The following is an 18122-nucleotide window of genomic DNA, read 5'->3' on the forward strand; positions in this document are numbered from 1 at the left end:
TGTGGCCCTAAGCAAGCGTCTTCCCCTCTCTGGGCCCAGGTGCCACTGTTCTGCCAGCGTGGCCTCTTCTCATCCTCCCTCAGGCCAGCCACCAGGTCTCACCTCACTGTCCCCATTGCTGGAGCCTGACATCTGGGACAGGCGGCTCAGGTCCCACAGGGAGCGGCTGGGCCGGGCCGGGGGGCCGCTGGGGGCCCGGGCGCGCTGGACGTTCCTCAGGATGTCGCTGAGCGCCGGCCCCGGGGTGCCGGGGGGCTCCCGCCGGTTCCCCAGGAAGACGTGGCAGGCGGCCAGGCGGTGGGCCAGCGGGGTGGCCATCGGCGGCTGCGCAGGCGCCACGGAGCGGCGGCAGGCCACGCGGTGCGGGCTCGGGGCCAGCTGCAGCCCCCCCAGGACACTGACGAAGGGGCCCGGGGAGGGCGGGGGCGGGAGGGGACAGGAGGCCGCGTGCAGCACCCGGAACTCGTGGCTGAAGGCGACGGCGATCTCGCCGGTCAGCAGCGTGACCAGGCCGCGGTGCAGGCACGCGTCGCTCCACGTGAAGCTGGGGACACGGGGCGGGGCGTCAGGGTCCCCGCACAGCCCCAGGGGCCAGCCTGCTCCCCCCTATCCCCAGTCCCCAAACGGGTCCCAGGGCAAGGCCCCCCACGCCCCTGTGGCCTCTGCCGCGTGGGGACAGCCCGGCGCCTCCCCAGAGGGCCAGTGGGAGGACAGGGCGGACGGAGGGGCCTCGCCTGTGCGCCGCCCCCCGGGCCCGCCGCGTCTTCCTGGCAGCCGCAGGCGTGGTTTGAGGACGCGGCGGCTCCCTGTAACGCCTGCGTTTATTAAGCCCTTGCGGGATGCCAGGTTCTGGGTGGGCCTGCCTGGGCCTCGATTTCCTCCCCCGTAACGGGGCTCTCCAGCGCGCGGGGGTCCAGTGAGAGCCCGGCTGGAGGCCCGCGTCCCGGGGAGCTGCCCTGCGCCGCCGCCGGCGTCAAGCGCAGGCCTCGGCATGCAGTAGGTGCTCAGGAGGCGCCGTCTTTCCCGCCCGGCCTCTTGGGAATGAAATGAACCCAGGTACTGAGCCCGGCCCGGGGGGCCTGGGACGCCTCCTGTTTGCTCGCCAGGCCTCGGTTTCCCCAGCCGCAGGCCAGGCTCGGCGGCTCCCCACCTCTGCGGGGCGGCAGGGTCCCCGCTCCTTGACCAGGCCGCCCCTCCCCTGCCTGTGACCTCACTCCCCCGCCAGCAGCCAGTGGGCACCCCCGGGGGTTCTGTGAGGTCACCCCCATTCCGCTGTCACAAAGACCCCGGCGGGCACCACTGGCTCGTCTCCATCCCGGGAAACCCCTGAGGCCCGAGGTCCTTGAGAGCCGGGGCCGAGACAGAGCCCCCGAGGGGGACGCCGGGCCTTGGGAGGCGAGGACACTGCCAGCGTCGAGCCGGGGCAGGCGGGCGGACGCAGGGTGGGCGCGGGGAGGCCCGGGAGCCCACAGCCTGGCCCGGGCAGCCGCCGCCCGCGCCGCCCGGCGGCCATGGTCCTCGGCCGGCTGCTGCCCCTGCTGGTGGCCCTGAGCCTGGGCTCCACGGCCGCCAAGGACTGCTTCTTCTGCGAGGTGACAGAGGCGCGGGAGTGCCCCGCCACCTACATGACCTGCGGCGACGAGGAGGACTGCTTCACGGGCAACGGCATGGCCTCCGGCGTGGGCGTCATCGTCAACAAGGGCTGCGTGCCCGTCACCCTGTGCGGCCGCGAGCAGCCCATCACCCACATGGGCGTCACCTACACCCTCGTCACCACCTGCTGCGCCGGCAACCTGTGCAACGGCGCGTCCCGGCCCACGGGCTCGCGGACGGGGGCCGCCGCCGGCCTGGCGCTCGGCGGGCTGCTGCTGCGGCTGCTCGCGTAGCTGCCGTCCCCGCGGGGAGACTGGCCCTGTCCCCCCCGGCCCCACCCCTCTCCCCGCTAAATGGCCAGAGGCCCTGGCTACCCCCTCGTCCACGCAGAGCCCTCGGTGGAGCAGGGGGCATATTTTGATTATTCTATTTTGTATTCCCAAAGACCCAGGATGCGTCTTTTCTTTGGCGGCACCTCAGAGTTGATGAAATATGGTCAAAGAAATAAATGGCAGCTGAGGTTGACGGAGCGCGTCTTAATGAGCACTTACTAGGTCCGTTGGCCTAGTTGGCTGTGGATGCTCTCTGAAGCACCCCAGGCCTCTCAGAGCATGGCGCCCCAACTGGCAACCTCGGCATCTACGGGGAACTTGCTAGAAGGGCAGATTCTCGGGCCCCATCCCAGACACACTGCCATCAGGAACGTGGAGGGCGTGGCCTGGCAATTTGCGTTTTAACCGGTGCCCTCCGGCCGGGGGCTCAAGTTTGAACCCTGGTTCTCCATCTGGTCAATGTCTTGGTTTTTATAACTAGGAAGAGGGGGGCTACTGGCATCTAGTGGGGAGAGGCCAGGCATGGTGCTCAAATCCTACAACGCCCAGGACAGCCCCTCCACCGCAAAGGATAACGGGGTCCCAAATGCTAGTAGTGCCCCTGTGGAGAACCCCTGCTCCAGAGGTAATTACACCATCCCATTCTTTGGAGGGGGAAATCAAGGTACAGAGAGGCCAAGCAACTTGCCCAAAGTCCCACAGCTGGGAACCGGCAGAGCTGGGATTTGAACCCAGGCCATCTGGCTCCACTGTCCACGGCCCCTATGCTGAGATCTCGTGAAACAGGTGCTCTTACTAATCATACTTTCCAGAAGGGGACACTGAGGCTCAGAGGGGACAGCACAGGCCCAAGGTCACAAAACCAGGAAGTGGCTGAAAGGAGAGGAGGGGCGTGAGCGCCTCGGTGAGCCCGGTTTTGTTTTTTTTTTCACAGACACCAGGAGAGGTCGTGTCACTTAGGGAATGCAGAGCCGGCGCCGGCCCTAGGGGCTTTGAAAGTCCCTTACCCAAACCGTCGGCCCAGCCATCTGGTTCAGGAAACACGGGTCAGGGAGGTAAAGACACGTCCCTAAGGCCACGAAACAGGCCCGCCTGGCCCCACCCAGCCCCGGGCCAAGGCCTCCCTGTACGAGGAAGCCGCCTCCCCAGGGAAGGGAGTTTGGAGCCCGTTTTACAGATGAGGAAACGGAGGCTCGGAAGCGGGGCTGGGGCGCAGGACGTCGCAGGCGTGGCGCCCGCACGGCGGCGGGGGGAGCCGTACCTGTAGGACCCTGAGATGACCCTGTCGCCGTCCAGCAGCACAAACTTCTCCCGCAGGCTGCCGCTCACCCGGCGGCCCCGGCGGCTCTGGAAGCTGCAGCCCCGCAGCACGCGCACGTCCAGGTTCTGGGGGAGGGGCGCCTTCGCTCAGAGCCAGCCCAGGGCCCTCTGCTCGCGCCCCGGGGCCCCATCCCTCGCCGTGGCGCGGCACCCCGCGGAAAGCCCCACCCCCACCCCCACGCCGAGGAGCACGCGCTCTGCGGGCGGCGCGCGGGGCCCCCCACCTCGGTGGTCCAGGGGTTCACCCCCAGCTGCTGGGCCAGCGTCAGGAAGGCGGGCAGCTGCTGGTGGTCCAGGAGCAGGTAGACGGGCACCCAGCGGCGGGTGGCGGCCTCCACCAGGTCGCAGAGCAAGTCCGGGTCGGTGAAAACATCCATGACCACGGCCACCAGCTGGAGGGCAGGGAGAGGGCACTTGGGCCGGGCCTGGGCTCGGGGGCACCCAGAGGTGGGGGCGGGGGAGCTAGGTGCGGGGGGGGACCTGGGGATGCGGGGCCCCCACGGGTCGAACGGGAGACCCTCGGACAAATGTGGGATGGGGCTGTCGCTCACATGAGTCTCTGACCTGCTGGGAAACTGTCATCTGTCACCTCCCTACGGTGTCTGCTGAGCTGGGACACTGAATAGCCCAAAGGGATGTGGCCACCCCGGGGCGGGCGCCTGTGGGCTAGGAGCTGCTTGGACGGCTGGACCGCCTGGGACGCCCTGGGGCCAGGGGGAGGACAGGCTGGCCCGCTAGGCCACCGCAGCGCGCGCCGGGGCTGGGGCTGCCGAGGGCCTGGTCTTGCGAGCCGAGCAGGGGAGTGCAGGTGAACCCTGACTCACCGGCCGGAGGGCCTGGGTTCAAATCCCTGCTCGGCCGCTGACGGGCAAGAGGCATAACTCCCCGGTGCCTCAGTTTCCCTCAACGCGCTCCTAGAGTAACAGTCCCTAGCTCGTAGGGGTCTTGTGAGAATGACAGATCACCCAGGTAAAGCACTTAGCTCTGAAGCTGTGGCTGCTAAGATGGCTCAACTGTCTATCCCAGGGCTGCAGGGGAGAAACCTGCACCCTCCCTGAGGGAGAGGGTAGAGACACCTGACCCGGGTGGGGGGTGACCTGGGGATCTCAGGGGACATGAGACGTCAGACCCTAAGGTCTGGGGGTGAGGCGCCTGCGTCCTGGAGGAAGACCCCCAAGGGAGGCCGAGGCAAAGATGATAAAGCCAGGGTGTGAGGATGTGGGGTACGGGGGGCACACCACAGGCGCTGGAGGCACCCACCTTGTAGGCAGCCTGGATCTCCTGGCGCACCAGCTCCTTGAGGGGCGGGTGGCCCTCGCCGGGGGGCTGGGTGTACAGCTGGGCCCGGGTGATGCCCCTCCAGGCCGAGTCCTCAGGCCAGCCGAGCCGCAGCACGGGCGCCGGCTCCTCGGACCGCCCGGGCCAGTAGGTCAGGCTGCGTGCGTCCCCGTCGGCGCTGGCTGCCTCGGGCTCCGGCCCAGCCGTCGTGCAGTCTGCGGCGGTGGCGGTCAGGCCGCGGACCTCGTCCCTGCTCAGGAAGGGCCGCAGGCCCTCGCGCCGCACGCAGTCCTCGAAGGCCGCCGCGCCCTCGCTCAGCAGGGTCTCCAGCGCCAGGCGCCGGCCCTCCGAGTACAGGAAGCGGGGGCTGGCCTCGGTCAGGGGCGGCTCCCCGGACCCCGAGGCCACTCCTTCCAGCACCGCCAGCTGGGAGGCCGTCATGGGGCCCGCTCAGGAGGGGGGACCGTGAGGCCGGGTCCCCGAGCGCTTGTCTCCGGACGGGTGACCATGTGGGGCCTGCTCACAGCAGACCCTATGCGCGCCCCCTGGGTGTCCAGCGCAGCCCTGCGAATGTCCAGGTGACTCCCCGCGACTGTCCCTGTCTTGCCGTCCTGACAGTCGACTGCCCGGAGGTCCCAGCGACCTCCTGCCCGCCTGCCGCCGGCCGGCACCGTGACTGGCTGGCTGTCCCCGGCCTTCCTGCCACCCGCCTCCGAGGTCTGGCTGGCCCTCCTCTTGGGCAGGCTGACCGGCAGGCGCTGTCCCCACCTGCACAACCCATCAGCTGGTCATCCCTGCTGGGGCAGTCGACTGCCCCAAGCAGCAGACCGGTCAGGCCGTCCACCGGCAGCCCCGCCCTCCCCAGGCGACACAGCCCCTGCCTGTCCCCAACTGTCCCTACCTAAAAGCAGGGGGACTGCTGAGTGCGCCCAGCCACGAGCGCATCCTGCTGACCCTCTCCAGCCGTGTCGGGCTGGAAGCCGCCGACTGTGCTGACTTCAGTATCTCGTCGACTGGCCAGACGGCTCACCTGCTGACCACCCGGAACGTTCCGCCTCCAACCTCACGTTAGACCTGACCCCTGGAGGAATGCGCCTGGGTCCTGGGGCTTCCCCAGCCTCAGTCTCCTGTCTCTCAGGGTCCCAAAAGCAGAGGGCCAGGCGCCCTGCAGTGCCCCTCAGGCCCGGGGAAGATGCCCATGACCGGGACAGCCTGTCCGGAGTTGAGGGCCCGACAGGTCGGCTCCGGTCCTCGGACTGGCTGGCCCCGGCTGTCTCCCAGCCACAGGGCTGTACCCAGCTGACCCAGCCCGAGTCCCAGCGACCGTCCTTCCCGGACCAGGACGCCCCGGTAGCCCTCCAGGCTCCGGACTCCACCCACCTCCGGACTGCAGGCCCCTGGGCCCTCCTTCCAGCACGGGCCACCCAGGCCAACGACCAGAAAGCAGTGAGGGGCCCTGCAGGAGGAAGAGCAAGGCGGGCACCCCCTACCCAGGCCCCTCTCCCTCACAGACCTTACTGCCCTTGCAGCGGCGGGGCAGGCAGGGCGGGCCAGGGGCCACCACCCTGCCTCTACTTCCGGAACTCTTCCGGGCCTCTGGCCCGGGATTGGGGAGCCCAGCCCCTAATGTCAACAAGGGGGGCGGGCCTGGGGGCAGGCTGAGGGGCGGGCCGGGAGGCACACACCGCACCCACCTGCAGGCCACTCGGCTTCCAGTACCCAGGAAGGGTATCTGCCACCTGTTCCCACGCACCCCACCCCCTCCCCAAGCAGCTTGAAGAGCGGGGTGGGCGTGGCCAGCCGGGAGCAGCAGGTGTGTAAAGCACCCGACACCTGGCCCTTGGGGAAGGAGACCGCGGGAGGCCACTGGGCAGGACCTAGTCAAGACATTTGGTGCCCGGTGACCACCAGAGGGCGCTCCAGGCCGGCCCCACCCCCAGCGGCTTCCATGGCAACCCACATGCATCCTTGCCGCTTGCCCCAACACCCCTTTCCTCCACAATAACACACAAAAGGACCGACAGCATCCAAAATCGTTTTAATAACAGGGCAGGATCTGAAACTAGTTTTTGTAGCCTCGGCTTGCCCGCCGGCCTCTGGCGCGCTCGAACTTCCGGCCCTTGGAGCGGACGTACGGTCTGTAGGGAGAGAGGGAGGGTGAGTCCACTTTACGGGCTCCTTAGAGGGAGGGTGAGTCCACTTTACGGGCTCCTTCCTGTTGTGCTGGGACCCTGGAGAGGCACCTCACTCCACTGACCAGGGGAGACACAAAGCAGGCTAGGAGGAAGGCTCGGCAGGCAGGGAGCCAGGCCCGCGCCTGCACCTGAGCTGGGCATGGCGTCTGTGCCGAGCACCTGCAGCACCACACCAGCTGCCCAGGGAGCTCCCAACAGGCCTGAGGCTGGCTGAAGAGAGGAATGGCAGAGGCGGCTCAAAGGGTGGTGGGCCTTGGACCTGGCAGGTCTGCTGGGGAGTCCAGGGCGGGGGCAGCGGGGGTGGAGAGGGGACAGGCTGGGGTGGGCGGGCCGTATACTCACTTGGTGTGGCTATGGGGGGTTCCTGGGGCCTTGCCGAAATGCCTGTACACCTCCCGGCCCTTGCGGGGACCTGGGGGATGGGAAAAGAAAGCCGCAGGTCAGGCAGGAACCAGCCCCAGGATCCCATAGGGGCCAAGAGCTGGCCCCCCAGACCCAAGAGAGTAAAGACTGCCAGTGGTCACACAGCTCACAGTTGAGGCCAGAAGCCACCAAGCCTCACTCACCAGAGAGCAGGACGGTGCCGCAGCCCTTGGGGGAGTCCAGGGCCAGCTGGTCGAAGGTGAGGATCTTGCCCCCAGCCTTGAGGATGCGGCTCCGGGCGCGGCTGCTCACGCGCAGCGCACACACCTGAGGGAGAGGCCAGGGGATCAGAGCCTGCCACCGGGCCATCCGGGGGCTGCTGGGACGTTCCCCAACTGCCTTGCTCAGCCTGGTGACGGACACACCCAAGAGCTACAAATCACCCTATGCATAAGGGCATCACGTGCAAATGATGACCCCAGGGGGTCCCACACCTCCTGCAGGCACTGACCCTGCCTGGCAGCAGGGCAGGGAGCTGAGCTAGGTCCATGCGACGTGGCCTCAGCCTGGGCTCTCGACCTGTCCCTTGCACCCCAGGTCCTCCCGCTCACCTTCAGTTTGGGCACCTCCTGAATCCGCACGTCATCTGTTATGGTCCCCACAACCACAGCAGTTTTGTTTTCACGGCCAGGAAGCTTCATCTTCCGGATCTGGGGGTGGGTGGGGGAAGAGGAACGCCAAGAATGAAATCCCGCCTGGTGTCTGAATCCACCCCTCTCTGCTTCAGGCACCGAGGACTAGGGCAGCTGTGCCCTGACACCCTGTACCTCCCAGACCAGGTGCTCATCTTCACTCCGGCTTTGAAAAAGCACCGCGTGAGAAAACACTGGACAGAACCGTCAACCCCTCCTTCCTACCGAAGCCAGACCAGCTGCCCAAGATTATTCAACCACAACCCCAACCAAAAGCTTTGTGCCCACCACTGGGTGCAGTAAACGACCTGACCCCATGGCCACTAGCCCCAGCCAAGCCCCAGTGACCCCCAACACCTGCTGCGCTTCCCACACCAATTCTTACCATCCGTGAAAGGGACAGGGGTGGCCGGTTGGTGCGACTCATGAACAACCGCTTCAGCACAACTTGGTTGAAGGTAGAGTTGGTTCGTCTGGCCAGAAACCTGTACAGCTAGCGGGGAGGGGAAAAGGGAGGCTGAGAACCTGGGCAGCCTGCACGCATGCACCTTCCAGTGAAGCGGGAAAGAAATCATGGTTTGGAGAAAAAGCATTGGTTGTACGGCCTCAAGTGCAGCCACAGAGCTGGCCCGGGGATCCCTAAATCTCACCCCCAACCCCAGTTGTATACAACCGAGGGTGAAAACCCCGAGGCCCTGGCAGCCCTAGGCACAGGGACAGAGCTGAGATGTGAGCCTTCTCTGCAGGCCACACGCCAGAACGGAGGTCCCCAAGTGCAGTTGTGGTGCAGCCTTCCCAGGGATCTTGGGCCCCAGTCTCACCTTGACCAGCAGCCTCAGGTAGATGTCCTGGCTCTTGGGCTCCTTGCGCCGAACCTTTCGGTCCTTGTTGTGACGGATGTCAACTCCCTGTGGGAGCAAAGGGGGTGACCATGAACCAATGCTGGAGCTGGCAGATCACTCACCTCATACTGTGACAACCCCAAGACCGAGCTGGCTAGGTCTCTGGAGACAACTGCTCCACAACTCAGAGACCTCTAGGCAAGTCACTTAAAACCCCCTGGACCTCATCACTCCTCTGTAAAAAGGGGCTAATTCTACATACAAAACCTCCAGAATGTGGCGGAGAGCACTATGTAAATGCTTTGACATAAAAACCACTGTATATAACATCTTAAGAAATCCTTTGATAGTTATTTTATAACAACATAAGCATTAATTAGATTCTTTAAAACCAGCTCCCACACCTGCAGTGACCCAACCATTCAAACCAGCAGAAGACCCTAAATATAAACCCTGTTTATAACTTACTGAGAAATACCAAAAACTACTTTCTGTGCAACCCTACAAATAAGTTTGTGTTATCTCCAATTTAAGAGTTCAAGGACCTAAGAAAAGTCCCCAACTTCTACTACAACACCTCCCCAACGGCCTGTTTCGCTGAGTAGCTGAAGTTTTTTCAAGACTGTTAGTATGCTAAACCACTTAAGCATTTACTCACACTCACCATAGGCCAAACCCCTTGATGGGCATTTCCTATGAATTCTCTTTTTCCAAACTCACAGACTCGTGAGATGGAATTACCGGGTCCCCAATGGACAGATGGAAAAGCGGCACAGGCCGGGAGAGCAAGGCGTTACACCCACGTCACATGTTGGTCAGGGAGCTGAGACTCGAAGAGAAACCGGCCTGGCGCCAAACCCCGGGCCTTTGGCCCTCAACTCTGAACCCAACTCCCCAAGGCTGAGCAGTGACAGATGCGGGCAGAGGCAGCTACGGGGCCACTGGCCTTGGTGCCCGAATCAAATTACGTAAGCCTCCCTGTACCTCAATTTGCTCATCTACTCAACGGAGGCGATAATAAAGGAGTGCCGGCGGGCCGCGGAGCTGACATAGCCGTAGTCCATCCCGCGCCTCCGGGCCTCTAGAGTAGCCCCCCGTTGCTTCGGGAATCGCCTCTCCTGGACACCCTGGACATCCCTGCCTCCCTCCGGCATGTCCCCGGCCCGTGATCGCGTCGGATGGCGATGGATAGGTGAGCCCAGAAGGCCGCCAAACGCGCTCACCATGATGGCGCCTCCTGCTCGCCCAGGTCCAGAAAGGAGGAGCGGGCCGGCGTGGGCGGGGAAAGCCGTCTAAAGAGTGGCGCTCGCGTGACGTCACACGGGCGCGACGCGGCACTCTACCACGAGCCGGGCTTCTCTGTGGTGAATTGGAAGACCAAGTAAGGCAGCGATTCCGGAACAGGGCCCGGGAACGAGCACGTCGTCGTGCGAGGAAGGGCCCGCGGTCCAGGGGCCTCTCTAGCCCTCCGCAGTCACTGTTCTCGATAGGCTTCCGGGAGAAAGGGCTCTGGGAGCGAGAGAGATGCCGTGTGGAACTAGGAGGGCACGTTGTGCAGTGACGCTCTGGCCTGACGCCGGCAGCCTCTCAGTGGCGTCTGGAGGAACCGGCGGGCCGACTATTGGGGGTGAGAAGGCGGAGCTGACTGGGCCGATCCGAGCCTTCGGAACCTCTGACCCTAAGCCTGGAGTTTTCCCGTTATCAGACTCTCCTCTGCCTTTTTTCCTACTGCACTTCCCAGGCGTGGCCGCAACTCAGGAACTCCTATTTGAGGTCTAACTCGAGATCTTCCTGCTACAGCCGAGTCTGTAGCATCCTGTATTTCCCATCCCTGATTTCTGTCCAGACTCGTCACCTGGGACTGCTTTTTCCAGCCGGAGAGGTTCACCTGACCCAGCGAATTTGATGTGCACTGAGAAAGAGAGCAGGGGAGGAATCTGGAGAATGGGAGACAGAGATGAAGGGGGAGTGGAGATGGAGGCCGGGAGATGGGAGGACAAAAAAACAGAGTGGACAGAGACGGTGGTGGGGCAGGGAGGGTTGAGGTGGGAAATGGAGGCCCAGGGGTGGGATGGAGACTTAGACGGGGAGATGGAGGTTCAGAGCAGCAGAGGCGCAGAAAGACAGAGAGATGGTCCTTTGGCAGTTGTAAACAAATTCAAACCCTGGCTTTCCTACTTAACTAATTCTGTGCCTTATTTTCCTTGACTGGAGAATGGGGATGATAACAGGCCTATCATGTAGGTTGATTCCCAGGATTATGAGTTTAATAAAAGTGCTTAAAATGAAGTGCACATTTGCTTTTCTTATTATTAGCTCTTATTGGGCACTGCCAGACCAACTGGCTGGGTCACTGAGGAAGATGCACAACCCCCTCGCTGCTTCTTCAGGGAGGCCCAGGGTCTTCCTGTCTGACACGGCCAGCCTGGAAGAGCCTCCTGCTGTCTGCTTTCCATACTCTTAAATCACTTGTTCTTCACAGAGCCCAAGGTCAGGTCCAGACTACTGTGAGGCCTGACTCCTTGCTCCTTTTCCGCTGTGGCCTCGGACCGAGACTCAGGATCATGCTGATGTGATGACAGAGCAGAGGGCTGGCAGATGAATGGACATGTTGAAGCAGAGGAGGAGCGGAACCAGGTAAGCTAAGATCTGGATGCCACGGGACACATCATCCTAGACCTGCCTGTCCATGTCACTAGCTTTCTCTACATTTCACAGACAGGGCAGCCAAAGCCTAGAAAAGCCAGAGGATTCCCTGGGGTGACACAGCGAGTCTATGGGCATTTGAGTCATCATCTCTGCTTCCTTTTCCTCTTTCTCCCTGTTCCCTCATCTTGTGACTTGGTCTGTATCTTCGAGTCTGAGCCTCTTTGGTCTGTGTCTGCCCTTCCTTCTCCTGGGGTCACAAGCTCAGAGACATGTCTCCCTGTCTCTCCATCTCAGTGGGTTTCCATCCCCCTCTCCAGATTATTTCTTGGCACGAACTACATGGTGCTGTTGCTGTTCTAGGTTGGATACAAGGTACATTGTTTGTCAGTAAATGAACTTAACATTTGTCTCTTTCTGCGTGTCTTTCTCTCTGTAATTCCGTCTGTTTTTTTTTTTTGATACATCCTTGCCTTGCTTACTTTCAGTCACATCACGCCTTTGCTCTGTCTCTGTCAGCATCTTTGCCTTCTGCCTTTCTCAGTCTCACTGCCTCTCAGCCTCTGGGCCTCCAACGTTTCTCCTCTCCTCTCTGAAGTCTCCCTGTCTCTATCCTGCCAAGTGATTTTGAGTCACTCTTTGCTCTGATTCTGATCCAAGGTAGATAAGTTTTGTCAATTAGTGAACTAGTCCTGTTTTTCATTCCAGAAGTGTCTTTTCCTGTCTTTCTCGGTGTCTGCCATTTTCTGGTCTTTGTTTTGTCCTTATCTTGCTCCTTCTCAGTCTGTCTTTGTCTCTTAATATCTGCTCCTCTCTGACTCTATAACTGTCTGAAATGGAGACTTCTCCTTCTCATTCTTGCCCTCCCCAGTTTCTTATTCTTATTCCTGCCTGTCTTATTTCTGCCTGTCTCGCTCTGTGTTTGGGTTACTATATTTTATTATCTCCCTTTGCGTGTCTCTGGGCTTCTGTTACTGTGTTCCTGTCCTGGGGCTGGGCTCTCTGTTTTCTATGGCTGAAACCTTCCTCTTCCACGCTCTTTTTCTTTTCTACACCCAATAGATGGGACACACCCGCTTTGCCCTCACCAAAGACGGCGGCAAGAGGCGCTGGCTGTGAGGCCGTGACGCTTCTCTGCTGCGCGTCTGCCCTCACCTGCGATGGCGGCCGGTCTCGCGAAACGTGACGCCCCGCCCTGTTCTCGGGCTCTCCCGCGGCCGGCCCCTGCGCCAAGCTCGCGAGTCGACGGGCTCCGCCCTCCGCGCGCCCTCATTGGTGCGGCTCAGTTCAGCCGCACGGCGATTGGCTGGGCAGACGCACACTCTCCCTCTCCCTCCAGGTCCGATGGGGGCGGTGGTACTAACTCGAGGGGAGCGCCTGGAGGCGGACCTGGCGCGTGAGGAGGGTGCGGGGGTCGGGGCAGGGACCCGAGTCTGGGGGTCTGAGGGACCAGGAGGAACGGAGACGCAGGCTCGGCACTGGCGTCCTGGAGGCGGGCGTTGGAGAACCAAGACCGGGACTTAGGGACCCACGCAGGGATGGAGGCGCATGACCAGGGGCCCGGGGACAGAGACCGGGCCTATGGGTTGCGGACCAGGTGTGGGATACCTATGGGGGATGGGGCGATAGAGCCTAGGCCGGATATCCTGGCCTGGGAGAGGCCTAGGGCTTTGTGCCTCAGCCTGACTTGAGGCTCCCAGAACAGGGTCACAGCGGGGAGTGGGGATGCAGGCACCCTGGGCCCAAGGGACCCTCCCCGGGCTGGTGGTCAGAACTGGCACCTAATGGTAGTCCACAGGTGGGGGCGTGTCCGGGCAGCTCTGAACCCGGGGAACGTGTGGGACCGGTCTGGCAGGTAGCTGGGCTGCACAGTGGTGAACAAAGGTGAGGTGTGGGGGGCAGAGGCTGGGGAGAGGGTAGGGGCAGGTCCTCTGGGGGGGTGGACCTCAGTCCCGGCTCCCACCCCCTCCCTGGAGAGAAGGCAGCCAGACGCCCAGATCAGTGCTCAGGGGCCGCTCTTGGCTCTAGCCTCTCACAGGTGCCTGCATGTGGCTCTTCCTGCTCTCTGGCCTATCAGGTCCTCTGTGTGGCATCTCTTCCTTAGTCTCATCATCTGCCCATACCACCAGCCTCCTGCTTCTCCTGTCTGCTTGGGCTCTCTCTCCCTTCTACCTCTCTCATGTCCTTCTGACCCTCAGCTGGCTTCCTGGAGCCCCCACATTCCAACTTCCATCCCTGAGTATCTTTCCTCAATCTGGGTTTGTTCTCCCTGATGTTGGGGGTCTCCTGCCCTTGTTGTTTTTCTGGACCTAAAACCTTATCCCTCTCTCTCTTTGTGTCTGAGTGTCTGTCCCTGCCTTACTCTCCTTTTGAAGGCAACATCGTGTGTGCTTGCACGTTTCTCTGGCTTGTGTAGGGTATCTCCGTCATCCTGAACCCCCTCCACTGCCCTCTTTTCCCCAAAGCCCTCACCGTTGTCCAGTGTGCTATATCCTTTACTTCTTCATCTCCTTTCTTAGTCTTCCAATTAGGATATAAACTCCATGAGGGTGGGAACTTTTGTCTTGATTCCCCGCTGGGTTCACCAGGCCCAGCACCATGATTGGCACAGAGAGGGTACTGGATAATCATCTGGGGGATGAACAAACAAATGCTTGCCCGCTTAGGTCTCTGAGCCCCCCAGGAAGCTGGCCTACCAGACCACCTGGCCTCGCTGCCCTGTGTCCTCAGGGTCTCCCCACACTTGTCTGAGCCTGTCCGTCTCCGATGCGCCCATCTCACCTGCCACCGCCCTCATCGTGTCCTCGTATCCACAGGCCCTGCCCTCTCCCCTCCCACCCCAAAGTGGTCATGGACTCTGACCCTGCCCTCCTCCTCCACAGAGCCCAGAGCAGGAGCTGACTTGGAGCCAGGGCCGCGGGCCCGGGAGCGCCCTGGACAGGGCCATGGCCCCGCCACTGCCTCCACTGACCGCCAGCACCCCACTCCTGCATGGCGAGTTTGGCTCCTACCCAGCCCGCGGCCCCCGCTTCGCTCTCACCCTCACGCCGCAGGCCCTACACATACAGCGGCTGCGCCCCAAGCCCGAAGCCCGGCCCCGGGGCGGCCTGGTCCCCCTGGCCGAAGTCTCAGGCTGCTGCACCTTGCGGAGCTGCAGTCCCTCGGACTCAGCAGCCTACTTGAGCATCTACACCTACCCGCGGGGCCGGCGAGGGGGCCGGCGCAGAGCCACGCGCACCTTCCGGGCCGACAGGGCAGCCACCTACGAAGAGAACCGCGCTGAGGCCCAGCGCTGGGCCACTGCTCTCATGTGTCTGCTCCGCGGCCTGCCGCTGCCCGGGGATGGGGGTGAGGTGGTGGGCGACGGCCCTGCCCGCGGGCTACCTCCGTGTCTCCATGTCTTCTGTGGGCAGCTGTGTCTGGACTTTTCTGTGTGTCTGTCTACCTGATGTGTCCCTCTGGGTCCCTGTTGGCTGATAAGCAGACGAGGACAGGTTCGGGAAGGGACAAAAGGCACAGACAGAGAGGATGTCTGCACACACCCCACCCCACCCCGGGTCTCAGACCCCTCCCCTCTGGGTCTCTGTCCACTCCTCCCTTTCATGGGTCTTGGCACAGGTGAGTTAGAGGCTCGCAGGCTGGTGGAAGCAGCCGACAAGGAAGGGATCAGGGATCAGCCCCCTGCAAGGTGCTAACAGTTCCCACACGGCACCCCAGGCACCCAAGGTGGCAGCTGGTGGGGGGGTCAGAGAAGGCTTCCTGGTGGAGGCCCCTGCCAGGGTACTCGCTGGAGCAGGAAGGGAAAGGTGCTGTGTCCCCATCTGCCGGACCCTCCTTGGTGCTCCAGGGTCCTGGGACAGGGAGGGAGCCCCCCACGAGTAACCTGATCTTGGATTCCAGGTGTGCAGGGGAGGGATGTGGAAACCACAGCTCCTTGTTTTCTCCTCTCACATGTCCAAAGGGCACTGCGATTAGATACCCGAGCCCTGCTTTTCTCTCAGCACTGGGGGGCGGGGTGTGGGGGACTCGGGGGGGCGGGGGGCTGCACTCCTGGGCCTGGCCAGCATGGGCGGGAGAGCACTCCACCTCTCAGCAAGCTCTTTGCCAGCCCTCCACGGGGGAGGGCCCTGGCTTTCTGGCCTCTGTAGACACTCTCCCCTCTCTCTGCAGAGATCACCCCCGAGCTTCTGCCACGGGCACCCAGGTTGCTCCTTTTGGTCAATCCCTTTGGGGGGCGGGGCCTGGCCTGGCAATGGTGTCAGAACCACGTGGTGCCCATGATTTCTGAAGCCGGGCTGTCTTTCAACCTCATACAGACAGGTAAGGCCGTGTCAGGGTCCAAGTGGGGTCCGGTACACCCCACTTGAAATCCTGGGTCTAAGGAGAGGCTGGGGGTGGGTGTTGAGTCGCCCAGGTCCTGGGGGAGAGGTGCCGGGATAGGGGGGCAGAGCTGAGTCCTGGGGGCAGTTGGCCTCACCTGCTGGTTTCTCACCTTAGAACGACAAAACCATGCCCGGGAGCTGGTCCAGGGGATCAGCCTGAGCGAGTGGGACGGCATCATCACAATCTCAGGAGACGGGCTGCTCTATGAGGTAGGGCAGGAACCTCTGCCCCCAGCCCTGAGCCCTTGGCGACCCCAGGGGCCAGGCCCAGAAGCCAGGTGTCGGGGCTCCCGTCCCGCAGGTGCTGAACGGGCTGCTGGAGCGCCCCGACTGGGAGGAGGCCGTGAAGATGCCCGTGGGCATCCTGCCCTGCGGCTCGGGCAACGCGCTGGCCGGAGCAGTGAACCTGCACGGGGGGTAGGTTGGACACCTCTGTGGGGCCCCTGCCTGGGCCGAGGCCTGAACCTGCGGATGCAGCAGCGGGAGGGAGGGCCCACCCGGGGGACACAGTCTCCCCTCAGCCCGTCTGCCTCAGCCACACTGTCTGGGCTGAGCCGTTTTTGCCTGTCTTGTCCCCAGCCGTATCTCTAGAGCCTAGTACTGTGCCCAGCATACAGCAGGCCCTCGGTGAGTGGTTAGAGAATGAAAGCACCAACAGAGAACCTGGCCTGTCAGAAAAGGCTGTATGGAGACTGCCAGATGGCAGCGGGCAGGCTGAGGGCGTGCCCCTGTGCCCCCCGAGCTCTGCTCCCGGCTCCTGCGACTCTCACCCGCTTTGTGCTTTCCTCCCCTTCCCCTCCCCTCTCTGAAGGTTCGAGCCTGCTGTGGGACTTGACCTGCTGCTCAACTGCTCTCTGCTGCTCTGTCACAGTGGCAGGCGCCCCCTGGACTTGCTCTCAGTGACTCTGGCCTCAGGCACGCGTTGTTTCTCCTTCCTGTCTGTGGCTTGGGGCTTCGTGTCTGATGTGGACATCCAGAGCGAGCGCTTCAGGGCTCTGGGCAGCGCCCGCTTTACACTGGGTACAGTGCTGCGCCTGGCCACGCTACACACCTACCGTGGCCGCCTCTCCTACCTCCCTGCCACCCTGGAGCCTGCCTCAGCCACTCCTACCCACGGCCTGCCCCGTGCCAAGTCGGAGCTGACCCTGGCCCTGGCCCCAGGCCCAGTCCCGCCCCTGGCCCACTCGCCCCTGCACCGCTCTGTGTCGGACCTGCCCCTTCCCCTGTCTCAGTATCCCCTGGGCTCCCCTGGCTCCCCTGAGCCCCTGCCCAACCCGTCCCTCAATGGTGGGGGTCCAGAGGTGGTTAGGGACTGGGCCGGGGCTGGGGATGCTCCACTGTCCCCTGACCCGCTGCTGCCTTCGCCCCCTGGCTCTCCGGGGGAAGCTCTACCCTCATCCATTACTGAAGGATCCCTGAAAATACCCACATCCTCTGGGGTGCCTCCTCCCCCTGCTGATGCCCCAGGAGCCAACTCTACCTGTGGCCCATCAGACCACCTGCTGCCTCCTTTGGGTGCTCCGCTGCCGCCAGGCTGGGTGACACTGGAGGAAGATTTTGTGCTCATTTTGGCCATCTCGCCCAGCCATTTGGGTGCTGACCTGGTGGCAGCTCCTCATGCTCGCTTTGACGACGGCCTGGTGCACCTGTGCTGGGTGCGTGGTGGCATCTCGAGGGCCATGCTTCTGCGTCTTTTCCTGGCCATGGAGCACGGGAGCCACTTCAACGTGGGCTGTCCACAGCTGGGTTATGCGGTGGCCCATGCCTTCCGCCTCGAGCCGCTCACGCCCCGCGGCGTGCTCACGGTGGACGGGGAGCAAGTGGAGTACGGGCCGGTGCAGGCGCAGCTGCACCCCGGCCTCGGGACCCTGCTCACCGGGCCGCCTGGCTGTCCCAGGCGCAAACCTTGAGCCTCCCGCCCAGCTTGGAGCCCGCCCCGCCGGGGACGGGGCCTACACTCCAGGGGGGCGGGGCCTAGCTGCTAGAGTTAGGGCGAGGGTCCCCAGTGGCAGGTTCCGGACTGAAGTCTCAGGATTGCGCCCGCCCGGGGTGGGGGTGGGGGGAGGTGGACATTGCCGTTACGGCCAAACGGGGGGTTCACCCCGTAAGTCGTGCCTGGCCGGGGTGGGCGGGGCCTGCCTCCGCGGGCCCACGATGGGACGCACTGGGAAAGGCCTTAGGCGGGCCGGCCAGGTGGGGCCCGGCGCTTGCCCTGTCCACGCCAGTGCCTCTACTTCGCCGGCCAATTGGCCCGGGAGAGGCAGGTTTCCTGGGGCCCGCGCTCCTCTTTGCACTACAGTTTCTTCCCCTGCCAGTGTGAGCGGGAAGATCATTTCCCCAGTCTTCTGACCCCGTGCGTCCCCCATCTCCATCCCCAGACTTCAAAGCAATTGAACAGGTCTATGCAATAAAGGCGTTCGCTTCATTACTCTTAGACCCTCGCTCTTTCCTCCACCCGGCAGCCCCTGGGAAGGACCGG

At 63.1% G+C, this 18122-nt stretch overlaps 4 protein-coding genes across 15 annotated transcripts in view; 2 read left to right on the forward strand and 2 right to left on the reverse strand.

The window, feature by feature from the left end:
* Positions 1-6110, reverse strand: part of FAM83E (family with sequence similarity 83 member E) — an 8214-nt gene extending 2104 nt beyond the window's left edge. Inside the window, exons 1-4 of the mRNA XM_058280525.1 lie at positions 4506-6110; positions 3470-3637; positions 3187-3311; positions 103-544 (exon numbers count right to left, since the gene is read on the reverse strand). Of these exons, the coding sequence (XP_058136508.1) occupies positions 103-544; positions 3187-3311; positions 3470-3637; positions 4506-4964 (1194 nt within the window). The 5' untranslated portion in view covers positions 4965-6110. The remainder of the gene's footprint in view (positions 1-102; positions 545-3186; positions 3312-3469; positions 3638-4505) is intronic.
* Positions 1140-2118, forward strand: SPACA4 (sperm acrosome associated 4). Its single transcript, XM_012522424.3, has one exon. It carries the CDS (start codon positions 1512-1514, stop codon positions 1884-1886), a length of 375 nt encoding a protein of 124 aa, XP_012377878.1. The 5' UTR covers positions 1140-1511; the 3' UTR covers positions 1887-2118.
* A 432-nt stretch (positions 6111-6542) lies between the features above and the next one.
* On the reverse strand, positions 6543-9968 carry RPL18 (ribosomal protein L18). Its single transcript, XM_004451105.5, has 7 exons — positions 9839-9968; positions 8595-8681; positions 8159-8266; positions 7693-7791; positions 7285-7408; positions 7061-7130; positions 6543-6661 (listed from the first exon to the last, which is right to left on the reverse strand). Exons 1-7 carry the CDS (start codon positions 9839-9841, stop codon positions 6586-6588), a joined length of 567 nt encoding a protein of 188 aa, XP_004451162.1. The 5' UTR covers positions 9842-9968; the 3' UTR covers positions 6543-6585.
* Positions 9969-9975: 7 nt separating this feature from the next.
* SPHK2 (sphingosine kinase 2) lies at positions 9976-18077 on the forward strand. Of its 12 annotated transcripts, XM_071209369.1 has the most exons (10): positions 10194-10242; positions 11098-11252; positions 11582-11636; positions 12324-12600; positions 13053-13145; positions 14144-14609; positions 15432-15581; positions 15759-15853; positions 15945-16060; positions 16455-18077. In XM_071209369.1, exons 6-10 carry the CDS (start codon positions 14207-14209, stop codon positions 17551-17553), a joined length of 1863 nt encoding a protein of 620 aa, XP_071065470.1. In that variant the 5' UTR covers positions 10194-10242; positions 11098-11252; positions 11582-11636; positions 12324-12600; positions 13053-13145; positions 14144-14206; the 3' UTR covers positions 17554-18077. The 12 variants fall into 12 exon arrangements, with proteins under 12 accessions (XP_004451166.1, XP_071065463.1, XP_004451165.1 ...); XM_071209362.1 differs by lacking the exon at positions 11582-11636 and having other exon boundaries at positions 9977-10242; XM_071209367.1 differs by lacking the exon at positions 10194-10242 and having other exon boundaries at positions 12324-12657.
* The last annotated feature ends 45 nt before the right edge of the window (positions 18078-18122 follow it).

The sequence above is a fragment of the Dasypus novemcinctus genome, chromosome 18 (genome assembly GCF_030445035.2).
Source record: "Dasypus novemcinctus isolate mDasNov1 chromosome 18, mDasNov1.1.hap2, whole genome shotgun sequence".
NCBI classification, from domain to species: domain Eukaryota; kingdom Metazoa; phylum Chordata; class Mammalia; order Cingulata; family Dasypodidae; genus Dasypus; species Dasypus novemcinctus.

Coding starts and splice junctions, on each gene's coding strand:
- SPACA4 (XM_012522424.3), top strand. CDS start 1,512: ATGGTCCTCGGCCGGCTGCTGCCCCTGCTGGTGGCCCTGAGCCTGGGC.
- RPL18 (XM_004451105.5), bottom strand. Junction 7,409..7,692: donor AGGAGGTGCCCAAACTGAAG/GTGAGCGGGAGG, acceptor CCTCTCCCTCAG/GTGTGTGCGCTGCGCGTGAG. Junction 6,662..7,060: donor ACCCCCCATAGCCACACCAA/GTGAGTATACGG, acceptor CTCTCCCTACAG/ACCGTACGTCCGCTCCAAGG.
- SPHK2 (XM_004451109.5), top strand. CDS start 11,214: ATGAATGGACATGTTGAAGCAGAGGAGGAGCGGAACCAG. Junction 11,253..14,143: donor CAGAGGAGGAGCGGAACCAG/GTAAGCTAAGAT, acceptor CCTCCTCCACAG/AGCCCAGAGCAGGAGCTGAC. Junction 15,854..15,944: donor GAGACGGGCTGCTCTATGAG/GTAGGGCAGGAA, acceptor CCCGTCCCGCAG/GTGCTGAACGGGCTGCTGGA.